Source organism: Cyprinodon variegatus, unplaced genomic scaffold, assembly GCF_000732505.1.
Source record: "Cyprinodon variegatus isolate N-32 unplaced genomic scaffold, C_variegatus-1.0 Scaffold709, whole genome shotgun sequence".
Classification (NCBI taxonomy): domain Eukaryota; kingdom Metazoa; phylum Chordata; class Actinopteri; order Cyprinodontiformes; family Cyprinodontidae; genus Cyprinodon; species Cyprinodon variegatus.
The window spans coordinates 422278-442022 of NW_015151162.1; the positions used below are offsets into that span (position 1 = coordinate 422278).

Sequence of the window (19745 nt, forward strand, 5' to 3'; positions counted from 1 at the left end):
TTAGACCATCTGTGTGGGATAAAATCTCAGTGTGAACAGAGCTGTCCTTTGAAAGTATTTTTTTCTGAATTTTTTCACAAAAAAGAAGAAACACAGCTCTTAGGTCAGGGGTGAAGTTACTGTGATTTTTAAAGAACAGCAATCTTATAAAGCTGTATTTGAAGCTGTAAACATCTCACTTTAAACTGCTTATCCCAACCAAAACACGGCGGTGGAAGAATCATGCAAATGTGGCGCATTTCTTTAGAATGGATAGAGGCTGCTGATTAGTGGCTGCAAATGGCTTGATGCAAAGGTGAAGCTTCCAGCAGGATTATAACCCCAAGCATACAGTGGTTTAGAGTAGTGTTTCCCAACCTTTTTTGAATTGTGTACCCCTTTTGGGCATTTTGTCTTACCATAAGTACCCTCTCAGTCAAAAGTATTGATAATAGTCCAACAGTGGAGCGTACAATAACTGAAATTTAGGCTATTTTACTTAATCTTTTAATTCGAATTTTTAATTTTTATAATTTAATGTTTTCCATCTGAAATAAAAAAAACATAAATCGTAAATATGCTGCCTGAAATTCAGTAAGGAATCAAAATAAATATAAAATAAAATAATATTATAAACCTGTATTTATAAAACTGGAGCAGAGCAAAATGCAGAGCAAAAATTATAGTCAGACTGACTTAATTAGTTTTACTCTGTTTTCATCAAGACACCTGAGCTGCTTTGATGTGCTCCTATAGCTCAGTGTTAAAAACAGCAGATCCCAGGCTGTTTCCACATCCAGTCTGTTCCTCTACTCCGTTTGGATGTTTGTCACAGCTCAAGATGAGTTCAAACATATAAGAAAACTTACTTTTTGATTAATACAATCTTTTTTAATTTATAAATGTGGTCCTCACTAAGCAAAACTGATCCCTATTTTATTTTACTACCTAAGAAATAAAATATTTTCATGTACCCTTAGAATGCACTCGCAAACCACTAAGGGTACACGTACCCCAACCCCTGGTTGGAAAACACTGGTTAATAGGGGACTATATGCATGCACTTACAGAAGAATGGACCAATCCCAGTTCAGAACTAAATCCAACAGATAATTACATGTATGTGTACCTGTAGTCTGACTTTGCTTTTATGTTAGAAAGAACGGGCAACATTTCCTTTGACTAGATCCACAGAATACCTTCATGTGTAAAAGAAGTCTTATTTATTTTTTTTATGTGTTTTCCATTTTCACATACGTGTATTTTTTATGATCCACAATGCAGGAATTGAAATTGTTTGGATTATTTTTTATACTTTTTTGGTTGGAGGCTTTGTATAAACCCAGTTTTGTCTCTTCCTCAACTGGTAGTGTTATTCCCCTTTGAAATAATTTGTTTTATATGTTAATCGTTCAGAAAAAACTAAAATTGTTAAATATATTTAGAAAATGTTATGGGAGTTTTGTAAGTTTGCTTTAGTCATAAATTATGACTCATTGTTATGACTCATATCCCTCGTCTTTCAGCCCTCAGGACCCGGATTCCTCTTTACAAAACATTCTTTAGTCAATTATTGAAAAAGTCATAGTTTTACTTGCAAATGTCATCTTATCAACAAACCATGCTGGATTTTAGAGCTAAATGGTGCATGTGGATGACATTTCACTGTTGGATATTCCAGATAGTTATACAAGAAAGATTTATGTGTCCTTCAGCGTTTGCTTTTCGTAAAATCTCTGTAAAATCTAATTTATATAGTTTTTTCTTTGTTTCTTTGGAAATTCTTTAAACAAAAAATAGGAATTTATTCAGCTTGGCAGTGACTTTTCTTAGAGCTTTTTAAATGAAAAGGGAGCAAAGTTTTGTAGTTCTTTAAATTTAGCAATACATTTTAATATTTACAAATGAAAAGCATGACAATGAAATACATCCTCTTATAGCTAATCTTATTGTCAAGGGATTTATTTTCTGGGCAAAAGGTTCTTAAGTTTTTGGGCATTTTATGCATTTGATTTACTCAGAAAACAGAGTAAAATTATCCAGAGTGAACACAGTCCATTAAACCACTGATTCCAGTCACTCCCAGAAGACAGTTGCCAAAAGAGACAAGCAATGCCAGGAGACAGGTGAAGTGGTTATAAATGACAAGTGAGTGTGCCCAAGGGGCAAATGTACCGTCGTTCACAGTCCTAGAAAAAAAAGAAGGCTACACGGTGTGAGAGTATGCAGTGAGTCTGCTCCACTGTGCTTGTCTCTCTGTGTGGGGACACAGAGGGAGATGAGGTTAGTGTAAGTGATGGTTAATTTGAGCACTCGCTGTCGGACGCCGAGGCTGCCTTTCTCCGCCCCCAAGCCACCTGTTACTGTGTTATAACTGCAGTCTGTGCATGTGAATGCACATGTGTGCCGCTTGTAAATACAGCAGTGTGAAAACAGGAGACATGTGACCAGTCTGCCGTGTTTTGATAGTACACCCTGGCTGTTACCAGAACAGTAAGAGGAGCCAGAGGAAACCACTAGTCTTGTGCGCCTATAGTCTTAAGGGTCTTTTCCAAATGTGTTTAGCTATAATAAACCTCTCCAGAGATATACAGTGTCAGGAAAAAGCATCGATATTCCTTAAAGTGTTCCACATTTGGCCAAGTGGAAAGAAAAAGATGATTCGCAAAAAGACATTTCAAAGTGTTGCAATTATTCAGTTTTAAATTGAGTCCAACACTCAACCCCCCCACTTAAATTTTGACAAAAAGGTTGTCTTTTGGGCCTTTATACAAAATGAGATGTGTAGCAAATGCATGTCCATGTGTTAGATGGTTCAGTCAACATAGAACAGAATCTAAAAAACCTAAAGGATGCGCCACATCTAGTGTTACTGAGTTTAATTATTTTGCAAAGAGAAACAGTGAAACATATCAATCTTTAGATGCTAACAGGTAGAAAAAAAAGGAACCCTACACATTCAGTTTTGCTAGTATTCCTAACTGAATATCACTTCAGTTGGTCTATGATGTGAAACAATAAAATGCAATTAAGAAATGTAAAATATACGAGGTGGATGAATGAATGGGCCAATTTATGCAAGGGACCAATGATCAGAAAAGCAGTAACAATGTATGTAGATGCTAAATTAAGAACAGGTTGCTTTAATGCTATACTAAGATTATCAAATTGATGTATCCAATACTGGATATTGATGTTAATCAGACTAAATAAGGACTTCTATTCTATTCTCTCTTGAACATCTTTGTTAATCTGTAATTGTTATTGGAAGGGAACACCTATGTGGTGTGACAATGGTTTATCTGTCTCTCCATTCAGAATCCATTTGTAAAGAAAAACGGCTGCTCCTCTGCATTTTTCTTTTTATCAACCCTCCATGCTTCTCTCTGTTTCTATCACAATGTGGGCTCTAGTAAAGGTCCCCTGCAGAATGTAATCAGTGTAATCAACTTTCCCAGGGGCCATCGTACCTCCATTGTATGGTCTCCATTATGGCTCTACGCAGCAGGATGCTTGTTATTGCCTTTCTTCTGGTTGATAGGCCAGAAAAAAGGAGCTGAAAGAGTGGCATCTAATTTGATTTTAGAGAACACAAGTTGCTCGTCTCACCAGTCTTCTCTACCTTTTTCCTCCTATTCAGCTTTCCAGCCTAAACCCTGATCTTTCTGTGTCTTTTAGCAAGCTGCCCAGCTGGGCTCGAGCAGTGGTTCCTAAAATTTTCTATGTCACAGAGAAGGCTTGGAACTATTACCCATACACCATCACAGGTAATAACACTTTCGCTACATGTCAGCTACAGATGGATCTAAACAAGAACATTTTTCCAATTATTTTAATGTTTTTATCAAATGCCGACACACTAGAACTTTTTAACTTTGCCTTTCATCTGAATGTGTTCTTTAAATAGGCCATTTACTTTTTATATTATTATGCTGTTTGAATAACTATAATATAATAAAGGTTCTAAATTTACTAGTACTGTAAAATCTCTTGTTCTTTTTTTTAACGTATTGGATTATTGGTAGCTTAGGAATCACTATATAATATTTGGAAATCAAGTAGGAACATTTCTACTTTTTATAAAAAAGTTGAATTAATTGATTCAATTTATAACAAATAATTGAATTTTGATTTATTTTTAATATTATTGTTTGGTAACATTTTCCTTTATTTGGACTGAAAAAAAAACACAGTAGAAGCAATATAAAAAAGAAGCTTTAGCTGATAGACATCTATACCACATGCTTTTGCTTAGACCAAAATATTATTTCCAGAGCCTAATGGTTCATCCTGTTTTATTTCTTTGTTCTCTTTTACCCACCTCTTCCTCTTACCTCCTATCCCTGTCCATTAAACCGCTGGCCTCTGTCAGAGTACACAGTAAGTACTCTCTGCACACATGTGCACACACACATTTTGATTGAAGACACTTTGATCCAAGATCTGACATATAAGTTGAAAGACAGCTTGTCGAAACCTGCATTAAACAAGCCATACCTCTTCTAAGATTTTTTTCTGAATTATCTGTTCTATACATATACCTTATTTATTACCTTATTTCCTCTCTGTACACATTGCTAGTTCTCTTAAATTATAACAGTGGTAAAATACATTTTCTTTCCTTGAGATAAAGAAAATGTATAAATTTATACAAATTACACAGAACTGGTGGTTTTTTATGACACGCGATTCCCGTCATTATATGAAATCATTCATTAAAATTTATTGAGTGTTTTTTTTTTTCAGAAATTGTCTAAATTAGTCTGATATGGCCAGTGTACAGCATTGTACTTAAATTCCCTGTAGAGTTTAGCAAATCCCCCAATTTTATGTATTTTTTATTTTGGGCAGAATAAAGTTTTTCAACAGATTCAAATTTAGATGTTGTCTAATGTTTGACATATATATATATATATGATGACCCTCAGTTGAAACACTTTGCAGCAGTGGCTGCTTTTAACAATCAGTGTACATATGGAAAATTGGAATAACAACAATTATAACAGTTATTAGAATATTTCAACTCTTAACCTTTAGAGGGCACTCAGTGAAATAGTTTGAAGCCAAGAGTGTCATTGGAATCCAGGACAAGACCTTATTACCTGTATAGCATTCAAAAAATATGGAAATTATGATGGAAAAAAGTAATGTCACTGTAATAACAAGAAACATGCTTCTATAGGAAATTAATGAAAAACACTCTGAGGGTAAAATAAACTTTTTTTTTTTGGTACAACATAACCATAGAGGCAATAATGCTGATACGGGGACTTACATTTATTTTGTTTATAAACCTAAATATAATGGTTAACTAGGCTTATTAATATTTGAACTTTACTTTTTACCTTTTCAATTAGCATTTTCACCTTGTTTTCTTAACTTGGGTTAACTTTTTTTCCAACTTAATTTACAGTAGGTAATTTATCATTCAAGGGCTCATCTAATTGGTCAAATGCAAAAATAAGATGTACAGCCATGTAGCAGTATCTTCGCTGAATGGCTGGATATAGATCTTGTGCTACTAGACCTTACTGAGGGACGGGAGGGACTCCATTAGTAAGGGGTATGCAAGTGATCAAGAACTGTAACTTTCCCTTTAAAGGGTTCTTAAATCTGTTATTAAATCTATTGTATTTAGCTTCTTACCTGAAAACTGGTTCTCTCTTGATGCTAATTCTTCTAGAACATTTTCTGGGCTATTGTGTATATTTGGCTCCCTCTGATGACCTGTGAGACAGATTACCTTTTAGGTTTGTGTAAAATACCATTAAATATATACAGGATATTTCAACACTTCACCTTGTACTGATGGAGACTGTATTTCACTTAAAGGACATAAAAAGGTTTGATCGCCCATTCTCTTCTGTTAATTACATCAGTTTTAAATACTGCTGAATAGTAGGCAATATTATACAGAATTTTTTTTCCTTTTGTTTCCACATGAACAAAAGGCTTACTTGATTACATGCATCTACCAAAGGAAACAAAATCCTGAATGCTGGATGATCTCATACTCAGATATCCAAAGTGTTAAATAGAGAATTAATGATAGAAATTATTTTTTGATAAAAGACATCATAGTGTAAAAATACTCTATTAAAATTGATGGGCTTTTTTTCCCCCATGCAGTGCTCCTTCCTGCCCAAGTTTTCCATCCACATAGAGAGCAAATATGAGGACAACAAAGGAAGCAATGATAATGTGAGTACAGGTCAAAACCTCACGTTCTTGGTGAAGAACTGTATGTGCACAATGCAAAAAGAAAAATATTGTTTCATCTTGACTTGTCAGTAGAGTTTAGATGGGGACATTTGCTTTTTATCTATTGTCTGTTTTATTGCCTCATCATTTTCATTCTCATCAAACTCTATATTCACTTTTTTTAATGCTTCAAGGCCACCTAATAAATTGCTTTTGATGGAGGTCTTAGTAACTCCCTTTGACTGTGAGGTATAAAATAAAGTATAAAATAAAAGGACTGCTTATTCTGCTGGATTCATATTTCAGCAGGATTTTGCGACAAAACAAAATAAAATCAGGAAAGAATTGATCAAATCAGCTGCCACAAAATACAGATATAGATATATATATATAGATATATATGTCAAAAATTTGTATTTAATATTCAATTAAATGTCCATATACAGTACAACAGCAGCTTTTTAAATAAAAGGGTTCAGTGTAATTGCCATCATATCTAAACAGACAGTAAACAGATATTTCATAGAAACAGTTTCAGATTTTTTTTTCTTATGTATGGAACATGAAATTGTGTCTTTGCATTTTGATGTGTCAAGCCTTTTATCACATCTTAAAGCTTTTTCCTTTGCTTTAGCCTCTACTTTAGAGCTGCTTGATTATTTCATTGGGAAATAAGTCTGAGAGTTATGCAATATTATCCCAAGTTATACTTTAGGCAAAAGCAAAAGTCTGCAGCTCCACTCGGTGGTCCATAATGAGCGGTGCACCAAAATTCAGCTGGTTTCACAGATGGCCATTATTTCACATCTGAAGCTGACCAGAACAAATAGGGCTGTAGATTTGCTCAGTGGAGGGCTTTGCTCCTTCAGCTCCTGACTTAACACCTCATTGCCCCTACTGTTTCCCCTACTGCTTGTATTCTTTCTTCTCAAGTCTCCAACATCACTTGTCCATTTATTTATTTATTTATTTATTTTGTCATAGAAATATGTCTATTCGGAGCCTTATATAATGCAAAAGTATAAAACCATTCAAAGATCACTGTTCTTGTATGATTTTACAGGAAGAAGTCTCTAAAAATAAGGTGCAACTGCCATCTTATTTAGAACCTTATAGCAAAAACAATAAACAAAACAATCACATGACACAATCAGCACAGCCCCATATCTATTTGCATGTGTTGAGAACCAAGGTGTGTTCTGTTGTCCCTTAGATCTTTGGAAGTGAGCCAAGAGAGGAGGAAACAGAGGTGTGTTTTGTGGACATCGCCTGTGATGAGATTCCTGAGCGCCACTACAAAGAATCCGAGGTGAGGAAAGAGACGTGTCTGAATAATAACATGATTCCATGTTGTAAAAAAGTGGGAGAATAGAAATAGGATCAATAGAGATATCCAAGTATCAAATGTTTTGAAAGTATGACACATCGCATGAGATTTTAACTCTTCACATATTTTGGACCACCAGCTGCTCATCCACTTCATCTGACTGATAGAAGAAACACAAATGCATGTAAGCACAAGGGGGGGAGGTGATATCAACTGCAGTGAGTGGATATTTGCATGCACCCATGCTGGTCAATTTACCACGCTGTGACAATCATAAGAAGTGGAGCTATTAATAACCATCAGGAGCCATGACCCTGCAGCACTGCTGTGTTATTATTGACACCTTCTCCACACACCTCCCACCATGATTTAGGGTCCTCTGCTTTAAACTCTAGCAGCTAAGAATAGCTTAGAGGTTATCTAGAGCCAAACATAGATTTAAACAGATATATAACTGAATTAAAAGTCTGATTTTTCATCAGTGCAGATGCCGCCTTATAATTTCCAATTTGATTAAAGATATTTTATTCTCACATTACAATACACAATATTGAACTTTGAGTAGCTTGATTAACCCAAGGAAATGACTTTGGATGGAAACCTTTGAGACTTTTTTTTAGCATTATTTCTTTGTCAGGCCTTTTCAGCACAGTAATAATTAACAATTGTACTTTTTGGATCTCACACTGGAGAAATTTACCTCTGCATTTAACCCATCCCATTGGGGAGCAGAACTCAAAACTGGATTAGAAGCACAATGCCCTAACCACTAGGCCACCACTCCCCCCAAGGAGATGAAACAAGTGGAAAATGGTATTTGTTAACACTATACACTAGTAATGTCGATAGTCATCAAGATGTTCATCATCAATACTTGGTCTGAATTGTCATTGCAATGGGTTCCGATAAGCTGACTCTGTTTTAATGATTATGTGAAGCAAACCGTTTTGTTTTGTTGATGGGTTTTTTTTTTACCGAGACAGACTTTTTAAATCCAGTCTTGATATAATCCTATAACATGGGGGTAATCATTGTTTCTAAAGCTAAAGCTGACTTTATTCATACAACAGCAACAACAATAAACCAACGTGTTGTTCCCGTTGGGGATGTTTTGCATTGTGCTGAAGTTCTTGGCTACCATGTGCATGATTCCTCTATGTTTTAGTCTTACAATTCAGTAAGAAAACTTGCAAAATAGACTTATATGGACTTCAGACTATAAGCTGTTCTTAGCACACCACTGTCAAAGCACAGTATAATGCAGCAACCAGTAACGTCTCTCTATTACTGTGAATGCAACTGCAAATGGTAAAACTATGTCATTTTAGAAGGGAAGAGAACTCCAGCATCACCAGGTCAACAAAGTAAAGAGCAAAGGCGGTAATATAATTCCACAGGTTTATTAAGAAAAATCGGCTTTAACTGAAAATACAACATCTAGCTCATCAGTAGCTGACTTGAGTCGGAATAACTGTACATAAGCAGCTGGTTATTTAAGTCTGTCTCTGTTTTATTTTTATATTTCTTAAAAACAAAAATATTCTCATAATGATATTTAAAGTAGAACAAAACCTGAATGAAAATGGTGTCAGGTAGACAGTTCAATAAACACTTTCTCGAGTTTGTCTGGGATTTCATTTCAACCCAGAAAGAGTCACACAGATGGTGAGCAACAATTAGAGAGTTTTATTAACATGAGAAATATAGCCTTCAGTAGGGATGTTTTGATCCGATATTAACATCCGATATCTGTCCGATATATGCCAGAAAACTAATATCGGATTTTAATTGGCCGGCATCTAAAATCTCTGATATTTTCATGATGATAGAAACAATCTGCTTCTATTGAAAGTTTCTGTAACTCATTGATTAACTTCATAAGGGTCATTTGTTGTTTACTGATGTTCCCTGTTTTAGTGATATCACTTGATCAAGACTTTTCTAACATTCTACAGTATACAATAAGTAAAAAAAAAAAAAAAAAGCTGATATGATTTGTGCTAATATTGTATCTGGTCAATATCTGTTATGGTCAATCTCAAAGCTGAAAAAGTTGTATTGGGACACCCTTAGCCTTTAGTGCTCAGGCTCCAGTAGAAGACATACGAGCAGAGAATTATGATATAATGATTGAGCAGGTCAATTAGGAAGCAGTATCATTAGAAAACACAGAGAGACATCTTTCATAAAATGATGCAATCCCTAATATAATGACATAAAAATTTATTCAGTGAAGTTTTCAAAATCAGTATTTAGATGTCCCAACTTACATGAAAGATTAAAAGACATGGGACGCTGGACTTTTGTTATATAGGAGATGTTTAAGTTTCTTGTCTTTATTGTTCTAAAGGTTTTCAGCTAGTAAAAATCCCTAAAATATGCAGTTTTGGTAGAAAATAAACCAGTTATGTACTACACTATGTTGCCAAAGTATCTACCTATGTCATGTGCTTTAGTCCCCTCCATGTCCACGGATGAATAACTTTGTTTATGCAGAGTTATATCACATTTTATACAGCAATAAGACAGAGATTGATGTTTTCAATCCTTTATTTCATCAAATTATTCACCTTTTCAGCCCATGGATTATGAAAACACAACATTGTAAACTAGGAAATGACATAACCAATAAAAAATGTTCGGTTAATGAAAGAGTCCTATGATTGCATATTAGAGCCAGAGCTTGTTTTTGTGTCATTTTGATCTACAATGTCTATTTCAGAATACCATGTATAGCATAAGAAAAGCAGTTTAAGCGTCATAAGAATAGCTTATTTAGATTTTCAGTATTAACTGAGGACAAAATGTTTTTTTTTTATCTATCCTTGATATTCTTCTGTGATTCAACAGGCTTTAATCCAACTACTTTTATAAGGAGCTCCCTGCAGGGACAAAAATCTTTGCCTCCCTCCTGCACACATTCTCTTTCAGTCAAACACATGTTCACAAAGATAAATGAGCACTACAACATAATTAGTCCACAGGGAGGAGTGATTAATGCATGTTAAGTCTACAATGAAGGACTCTGTCTGAGTACTGTAATGAAAGCAGGAGTTCCTGTCCTGTAGACATAATTCATTATCTATTTCTCCTATATAATCTACTATAATCCAGAGGTTATTCTGAGTAGCAGAGATCTAGTATAAATCTTTTGATTAATATATATTCACTGCAGGAGTATTGATTTACTGTGAACGTCCTCCTTATCCTTTTTGCAGGACCTTAGATATTTTAAATCGAAGAAGACCGACAGAGGGAATCTCCAGGAAGGATGGATCAACACCCAGGACCCCATCATGTGCTCGTACAAACTTGTTACAGTGAAGTTTGAAGTGTGGGGACTACAAACACGTGTGGAACAGTTTGTGCACAAGGTCAGTTTAACAGAACCTCAGTCTTTGATTCCCAATTCTCACTATTTTTTGTTTGTTTGTTTGTACATATCATTGCCTCCAGTTTTCTACTGTGAAACATATAACCATAGCAGTGAACGAAATCTGCTGTTCTCTTATCTTGCCTTTTAACATCTATCCTGGTCACCTCTCACTGTTAGTCCTGCCGGCAGCATTTAAACCTAATATTTCTATCTATTTCCCAGAAGTATTTTTCCCAGCTCTTAGCAGCATTTGTCCTTGGGTCAGACTGTCCCTGTTTGCTCCTTGCCGGAGGCTCATTTTTGACACACACATACATAGACACAGTCAGGGCACTTACTCACAGGGTAACGCTCAGAGTGACTCATATTAATCATTTATTTCTGTGGAGAAACAGAAACATTAACTTGTTTTCAGACTTTCACCTTCCGGTTTTAAGTCAGTATGATTCACATCCTCTCACCTTGAATTGCCTCCTCCACATGTTCTGCTGTGATTTCACCCTCTTATTTTCTAACTGTCCTCAGGTGATACGAGATGTTCTTCTTCTAGGACACAGGCAGGCCTTTGCCTGGGTGGATGAGTGGATTGGTAAGTTTATTAAAGATGATGGTCAGAAGAATAAGAAAGTTCTGATTGGTTTTAGATTTAACCATCTTGAAATTTGTAATGAAACCGAATGCATCAATTGAGTTCATCTTTGGCAGCATTGTGTGAAATATTGAGTTCAAAACGTTGGTGTAGATATTGTTGCATATTTACCAATTCTTACTCGAAAAACCAGCTCAAGATGCCCACAATCAATTTTTTTTTTATTGAATTTAGGTTGGAAGTAAAACTCTAGTACCTTTTGTGAAATCTGTTGTTCTTTCTGTAATAAAAGGGCTCCTCTTTCCATCACTGCTGTAACCAACTGAAATGACTGAAATTACATTTGCTGGTACTTAATTGAATGTTCTTCCCTTTATTGAAGAAAAATTAATTACACAAAACAAATGTCTGATTAAAAGACAATAAAAATATATATCTATATATTTTAAATGTCATTGTTTTTATTAGTGCTTTCATACAGACCTAGAAGAAGAAGGTGTTTTAACTGAAAAAAAAATGTACCTCAGTTTAGTCTTCATATTTGACAGAGATCTTATTTGCTCAGGTTTGTTTCATTTTTTATTTTTATTTTTTTTCATTTCTCAACACAATATAGCTTCTATCAAATCAGACTGTCCACTTAGGAAGCGCAAGTGGAATAGACAAAGGTTTGAAATTATTGGCATTTAGCAAGATACACTCAATAAATGAGTGGTTCTGCAGGTGGGGACAACAGACCACTTCTCAGTACCTATGCTTTCTGGCTGATGTTTTGGTCATTTTTTAATGTTGGTGGTGCATTAAAACTCATGGTAGCATGAGAAAGTCTCTATGACCCACACAAGTTGCTCAGGTAGTGCAGCTCATCCAGGATGGCACATCAATGCGAGCTATGGTAAGAAGGCTTGCTGTGTCTGTCAGCATAGTGTCCAGACGCTGGAGGCGCTACTTGGAGACAGGCCATTACACCAAGAGATGTAAAGGATACCGTAGGAGGGCAACAACCTTGCAGCAGGGCTGCTACCTTTGCCTTTGTGCATGGAGGAACAGGAGGAGCACTGCCCGGGCTCCGCAAAAGGACCTCCAGCAGGCCACAAATGTGCATGTTTCTCTACAAATGGTTAGAAACAAACTCCATGAGGATGGTATGAGGGCCCATTGTCCACAGATGAGGGTTGTGTTAGAGAACACCAGGATTCACAAATTCAACACTGGCTCCATGTGCCTTCACAGATGAATGCAGGTTCCCACTGAGCACATATGAGTCCCTAGGTTCCTCCTAATGCAGGACAATGCTAGACCTCATGTGGCTGGAGTGTGTGAGCAGTTCCTGCAAGATTAAGCGATTGAAGCTATGGACTGGCACTCCCATTCCCCAGACCTGAATCCGATTGAACAAATCTAGGACATCATGGCTCCATCCATCCACCAATGTCCCACTCCTTTCCAGGAGTTGGCGGATGCTTTAGTCTAGGTCTGGGAGGAGATCCTTCATTAGACCACCTCATCAGGAGCATACTCAGGCATTTTTGGGAGGTAATACAGGCACTTGGATGCCACTCACAATACTAAGCCTCAATTTGAGCTGTGTTAAGGACATTACATCAAAGTTGAATCAGCCTGTAGTTTGTTTTTCTACTTTAATTTTGTGACTCTAAATCCAGGCCTCCATTGGTTAATAGATTTCGTTTCCATTCATGATTTTTGTGTGATTTTGTTGTCAGTACATTCAACTTTGTACAGAACAAAGTATTTAATGACAATATTTAATTAATTCAGATCTAGGGAGTATTTGAGTGTTCTGTTTATTTTTTTTTCTTGCCTCTTACATTCAACTGCGACTTATATGCCAGTCAGAGTTCATGTTAGTTTCTCTGTTATTCCAGATATGACCATGGAGGAGGTGAGGGAGTATGAGCGTACCACTCAGAAGGCTACCAATCTGAAAATTGGCACCTTCCCCCCATCCATTGCCATCTCAGAGACGCCTCTGCCGTCCAGCGCCCGCAGCGGCCCCAACAGCGCACCAACAACTCCCCTCTCCACCGAAGCTCCGGACTTTCTGTCTGTGCCAAAGGAGCGACCAAGAAAAAAATCAGCTCCAGAGACCTTGACCCTGCCTGATCCAGGACGCAGGGATTCACTCTTCAAGCTGCCAAGTTTTTTCTCCTGGAACTCCAGTCCGCAACCAGAATGAGGGTTAGGCCTAGACTTTAACCTGTGAATCACTAGAGGATGCTTGCTTTGCACATCCAACGATGCCCCAACTACTCCCTGGCCAGTTTTAAGTGACAGAGGCTTTCCGCAGATCTGGTCATCCCCACCCCCTCAGTAGAGTTGCAGGTGTTACAGCAGTCAGCAGCTCTGAGGCTGCCTTTACGGGTAGAGAGTCCGCCCCTTCAAAATACCCAAGTCATTTGAGGAGTCAAAGCAGAGTTTGTTCCAACATAGAAACCGAAAAGGAGCTGCAACCTCCATGTCTTAGATGTAGAACATCCATCCCAGTTTACAGAGAACAAACCTCGTTTCCATTCAAACTCAGTGTCTAGATATTTTCAGGGTTTCAGTTAGTTCACATTATGTACAGAATTAGATTTTTGCTGTTTCACCCTCTTCTGAGTCTGTGGCTTTATTACCTGAAGCTTTTTAATCTGTGTTTCTATTCATCTGGAAAAGGTAATGACAATGTGATAGTGAAACATTAAGAGTTATAAACTCATATGTACAGTGATTGAGTGATGTATATACTGTATGAACATGAATTAAACAATAAATTGTAAACACTTAATTTGAACTTCTGTGATGAAGTAGCTATGATTTATGTTGCATTCTTTGCCAGACTAATTTTTCCGTGTATCTATAGTGACTTATCTCTGCCATGTGAATCTCTCTTGGTGCCATAATGCTTTAAAATATTTAATAATTGATTGTTTTGTCTTTTGCTCTCATACTGGATGTGTTTTACCCATGGTTTTATGACTGCTCATGCAGTGTCCTCTAGATGTGACTTTGTCTCCCTTCATTTTCAGATAAATATAATTTTTGTATGCATTAAAATTAAATTTAATCCAAAACCACAATTAATTTGTGTGATGTGCCTTTGTTTATGATTAAATACCTTTGAAGTGTTTCAAATTCATTATTGTTTTGCAAATATATATCTGTAATCCTTTTAATTTTCCCCCAAATGCCCTCAAATAAATAACAAAAGTTTATTAGATGCAATAAAAAAACAAAATGGGTGTGAATACTTTGGGCTCTAAATAGCTTAACATTATTCTATTCTTGCTCTTTAGACATGTATTTTGAATCAAAATGTGTTATAGGTTTACATTCTGTAATGGAATCAAAAGAAATAAGTCAATTTTTAAACACTGTTCTTTTTTATTTTAATTCCAAAGAGATAAAATCCTGCAAGTCACAGCAAAGGAAAAATCATGAGATATGAGCAGCTGGCCCGATGGTTTAATTCCAGACAAACTGAAATGATTCAGACTTACAAAAGTCAACAATACATTTGGGTTTTTCCTTGTTAGATACAGTTTATATAAAAATAAATATCAAGTATTTTAATGGAGGTGTTATTCTGCATGCAACGCTAGGACATCAAATGATTTCCCCCAAAAAACTGTAAGGTAACATGAGCAAAGCTGAACAGAAAATGTGCAACATTTCATGAAGTCTAAAGAGGACATCACATGTAAACCTTTAAGTTCCTAAAACACGTTGATATTTCCCTTTTACTCTGTGTTCATGTACTTTCAATACACAATGGAGATTTGACGACACAGAACAGGGAGGGGTGCTGAAGCTGACCCACTGTTGCCACTCTGACAAATTTTAGGAGGTGGTGGCAGCGCAGGAGCATATGACACAAACAGAAGACAGAAGTAACCTCTATAAGAGCGAGTACCAAACAGTGTGGCACCAGTCTCATCAGTAGCTGAAGATACAGGCGGATATATCTAACAGGGATTCTAGTTCCTGTGCTCATTGTTTGATAGATTGACTCTGCATGAATATTGTTCATTTTCCCCCTCTAGCCATCTATCTCCAGTCTGAATTACTCTGTTTAGATACCACTCCCTGTTCTAAACATGTAACAAGACCCAGATTTTGATTACTAATTGAATTTTAAGGTAAAGTGATCATAGTAAAGACATGGCCCCTTTAATGACCGACTCTGCTTGCTTTCAATAGTTGACCCAGTAAAGCGGTTGCAGCCATTCTGCACTGATAGAAATATATCACCCAAATTTTAATATTTATGTAAATTACATAAATTCCCATTTAATTCTTTTAGTTGATTTTTAACAAACTAAATAAACCTTACATAATCACTATTTTTGAATAATAAAGCTTAATTATTTTACATGTATTTAATAATGATAAACTTACTCAGAATTTATACTGAGTGTTTTTAATTCAAATACATAAAGTTTATTGTTTCAATTCCATAAAGGTAACCTTACTATTATACAATTAAAACAAACAAACTTTATGCATTTGAAATAAACTCTTTAGTATTAGTTTTGATCATGTAATGTTTATATAATAGGTTTGTATTAAAAAGATCTAAAAGAAAAAAAAAAGTAAATTAGGAATTTGTTATGTAAAAAAATTAAATAAATCTTAAAATTTGGGGGAAAAGTTTCTGTGAGTGTGTCATCTCAAACATAACATAAACATAAAGGTTGCACAAAAAAGCAAATGATACAGAAATACAATGATATACATGACTAACTTTCCCCTTTTAACATATGTAAACACCATAAAAATCCAAATCCAGAGTCTGTTTGCCAGTTGAGAAATGTGTTCAGTGCAACAAGGCATTAGTGCATTTATAGTGTGCGTGATTGCCTCATTTTCTTTAATTTTTTTTTTTTTATTTCATCATCTCTCCTTTCGGCCACCACTGAGGTCATCAGTTCTCCGTTTCTCCTTCGTGTTCTTCATGATGTTGAGGAAGAACTCATACCAGAAAAAAGTGAAGCCTGTGGACAGAGCCGCCTTCAGGAGGCTGGGAGAGAGGCCTTTGAAGAACCCTCGAATACCTTCCTCTTTGGCTATTTGAACCGCGCAGTCCATCAGGCCTCTGTAGGTCCGCACCTGCACACAGAAACAGGTGAAAACACCCGCACACAAGGCTGGGGTTACTTCATGCATCAGGGAGAAACATGCAGCATAGGAGTTTACCTCTCCAAAGTGAGCTCGGGCTTTCTCAAAGCCCCCCACCTGCAGCCTTTTTTTGAACAAATCAAAGGGGTATGTGAGGGTTTTACTGATCATTCCAGCTCCACTGCCACAGACCAGGCTTCTCAGGTTTCCTGTAAAACAAGGGACACACATGAATGGTTTGCATATGTGCATCAAAATAAAAGCTATAAGTAGTGCAGATCAGCTCAGCTGGACATTGAAATCCTTTGGAAGTTGTGTCTATCTCTGTTACTATGCAACGTTTCTGGCCACTGTTTTACCTTCTATTAAACTTTCCAATAATATGCATAGATTTTAGCCTGTTTTTAAATTAAAAATTAATAAAATACAAACATCCATTTGCAGTTTCTTCCTATATCCTACTAGTAGTGATTTGAAATACTGTTTATTATGACATCATGGATCAACAAACTATTTTTTCACCTAATGATTAGTTTACTTTTTAAAATTAATGCACAGAATTATGGAAAACCTTTATCAACAATGAAACTTTTTTCCCAAAAGTTATTCCAATCCTTTTTTTAAATGAATCAAAATCTCAGCAGTTTTCTCTCCTTCCATGGTCGCGGGGTAAACCCAAACACATCCTGTGGGTTTTTCACTAACCTCCTGAGTCTCTGGATTTAACTGGAGGACTCAACAGCTGCTTAAAGACATTGTAGAAGAAGAACTGCAGTCCAGCATAAGGAAACACTGCCAGCAGAGTTGGAGACAGGCCGCGATAAAACGTCAGTGGCCCCTCAGTGCGCCACATCGTGGACACGGCATACCGCAAGTTACCGTAAACCTGAGGAGGCAGGAGAGGGGGTTTTAAATCATGGCATAGTAATGCACCATCTAGTTACATTTACAGGATTAAAATGAGTTCAAATGGGCTCATATTAAACAACAACAGGATGAATTGAATAATGCAAAAACAAGAATAGATTAAATATGTATTGAAGATGCAAATTTACCAGAATTAGGTTTAAAGTTTCAAGTTTTCTGCCTTGGAAACTAATAAATCGACCCTCAGTTTTCTGTGATAGGAAACAGTCATGTATCTGATCTCTTGTGATTCATTAACGGGACTTTAAACCACAAAAACGTTAGAGACGACGAGAGACAAATGAGGTGTTTTTAAAAAAAAAACATCACATTTGAAACCTTGACCTTCATTCTGCTGGTAATAAATGCATGGTTAACATCACTACATACTGCAAGAATAAACAAAACCCAGCGGAGGACTGAAAATATGGGCTTGCAATCAAACATAAACACCACTATGAACCGCTAAATGGGAGGGTGACAAAATAAAACTTTGATACCAAACAGAAAAAAAAGCTAATCTTTTAATAGAATTTACAGTGATGCCGAAAGAAATTTTGTTTATCTAATGTTGAATGAGATGTATAAGATCTTTGAACTGAAAGAGGCTGTAGTTCGACTCCAGCCACTAGCTAACATGTATAACAAAATTAGGCGTGCAACTAACGATTATTTTGCAAATCGATTAATTTATCAATAATTTTTTTAATTCATCGATTAATAATCGGATACCAAAGGTTCCTTAAGAGTTTTTGCGAAATTAAACCGTGTGAAAGTAAAACTTTTCCACTTGAGGAGTTCTGGATCGATATCGACAGACGAAAAACCTTTTTATCTTAAATGCAAAATGTTAATAGAATTTTTATAGAATTTGGTATAACTGCTGCTCTGAGTCGGTCGCTCTGTCAGCTAAAGGCACAGAGTCTATGCACTCCAGTTAACGATTAATGGATTACTAAATTACTTGATTATTTCAATAATCAATCACCATTGTTTCAGCCCTAAACAAAACTCTAAACTAAACAGAAAAAAATGCTGATTAAAAATCAAGCATTAAGTAATATTCCACCTTGGGTTCTCCCTGAGCTGCAAAGCGCGTCCTCAGCGTGTCCAGAGGCTGGCAGGCCACTGTAGCAGAACAGGCTGCTAGGCCGCCACAGAAAAAATGAACTCCTGAAGTCTGGCTGTCATATGGGGTTGACTTGTGAACCAACTCAGTCAGAAACTCAAAACTGACAAACTGCAAATCACAAGCAAACAACTGGTTAGAAGTTTCATTATGGAAAATTTATATATTGATGAGCAGTTTCCTATTCCAAGTATTTACCTGGACGGCCCCGTAGCAAATAGACAGGAGCTGTGCTGGAATATGACCTTTCCAGAAAGCAGAGAGACCTTCCTCAGAGTAAATTCTTCTGAATGCCTGATATATTCCCCTATATTTCCCCTCAGGGCTTCGTGAAGACACACGCTCAATCTGCAGCTGTGGAAATAAAAAGATCCTATTAAAAATTAGAATTTAATCAAAAGATGCACACTATACAAACACATCACTGCCACCACCTGGAAGAAGCAGTTATATTAAAAAAGGAAGTACACTTTTCAATCATTACCTGAAATCTTATTTTAATGACATCAAAAGGGCTGATGAGGGCTCTGGTGACCATCCCAGCAGCTGATCCAGCAAGGGCTGCCTCATTTGGGGAGGGTGCTGCATTCTGAGCCCTGGGGTCATATCCCACCATGTCTCTACAGCACTATTAACAAAACTTGGGAAGAGCATAAAAGATGTGAGCACGATTCTGAGTGAAAATTAAATCATCCATGTTTTTGTCCGAGAGATCTACACTTATATGATTTAAAATAGTCCAAAAACTTAAAAAAAATAAGTATGACAGTTTGTGGAGGACAGAGAGGGGAAACTTGGATTGAGCTAAGCTATGCTAATTACAAGGCAGCTGTTCAGGTTAGGTCAAAGAAAAAGAAAAAAAGACAGAAGCTATGAGAAATGAGGTAATTTACCTTAAACTGAAGGTCATTCATTAATACAACAGACAGGCAAGCAGGACAACCAATTCCACACTAATTGCATTTGGCTAACATCAAGCCACACATTGCACTTCCGCAAAGTAAACAACGCATGCGCCATATTTCAAAGATAAGTTAAAACAAGAGGCTCATATCCCACACCGAACTCAGCTACCGTGTTTTGTTTTTTTGTTCGTTTGTTTTTTTTTTTTTTTTTTTTT

At 36.4% G+C, this 19745-nt stretch overlaps 2 protein-coding genes across 2 annotated transcripts in view; one reads left to right on the forward strand and one right to left on the reverse strand.

Annotated features, from left to right (window-relative positions):
• The window catches only part of LOC107097596 (cytoplasmic phosphatidylinositol transfer protein 1-like), a 27807-nt gene extending 13273 nt beyond the window's left edge, over positions 1 to 14534 (forward strand). Inside the window, exons 4-10 of the mRNA XM_015394799.1 lie at positions 3658 to 3746; positions 4352 to 4359; positions 6109 to 6180; positions 7394 to 7489; positions 10726 to 10881; positions 11409 to 11472; positions 13359 to 14534. Coding sequence (XP_015250285.1) covers positions 3658 to 3746; positions 4352 to 4359; positions 6109 to 6180; positions 7394 to 7489; positions 10726 to 10881; positions 11409 to 11472; positions 13359 to 13669 — 796 coding nt within the window. The 3' untranslated portion in view covers positions 13670 to 14534. The remainder of the gene's footprint in view (positions 1 to 3657; positions 3747 to 4351; positions 4360 to 6108; positions 6181 to 7393; positions 7490 to 10725; positions 10882 to 11408; positions 11473 to 13358) is intronic.
• A 1412-nt stretch (positions 14535 to 15946) lies between these two features.
• Positions 15947 to 19654, reverse strand: LOC107097597 (mitochondrial thiamine pyrophosphate carrier-like). Its single transcript, XM_015394800.1, has 7 exons — positions 19519 to 19654; positions 19110 to 19265; positions 18824 to 18979; positions 18566 to 18736; positions 17296 to 17476; positions 16669 to 16799; positions 15947 to 16581 (listed from the first exon to the last, which is right to left on the reverse strand). The coding sequence occupies exons 2-7, from the start codon at positions 19239 to 19241 to the stop codon at positions 16366 to 16368; spliced, it is 987 nt and encodes a 328-aa protein (XP_015250286.1). The 5' UTR covers positions 19242 to 19265; positions 19519 to 19654; the 3' UTR covers positions 15947 to 16365.
• Positions 19655 to 19745: the final 91 nt, after the last annotated feature.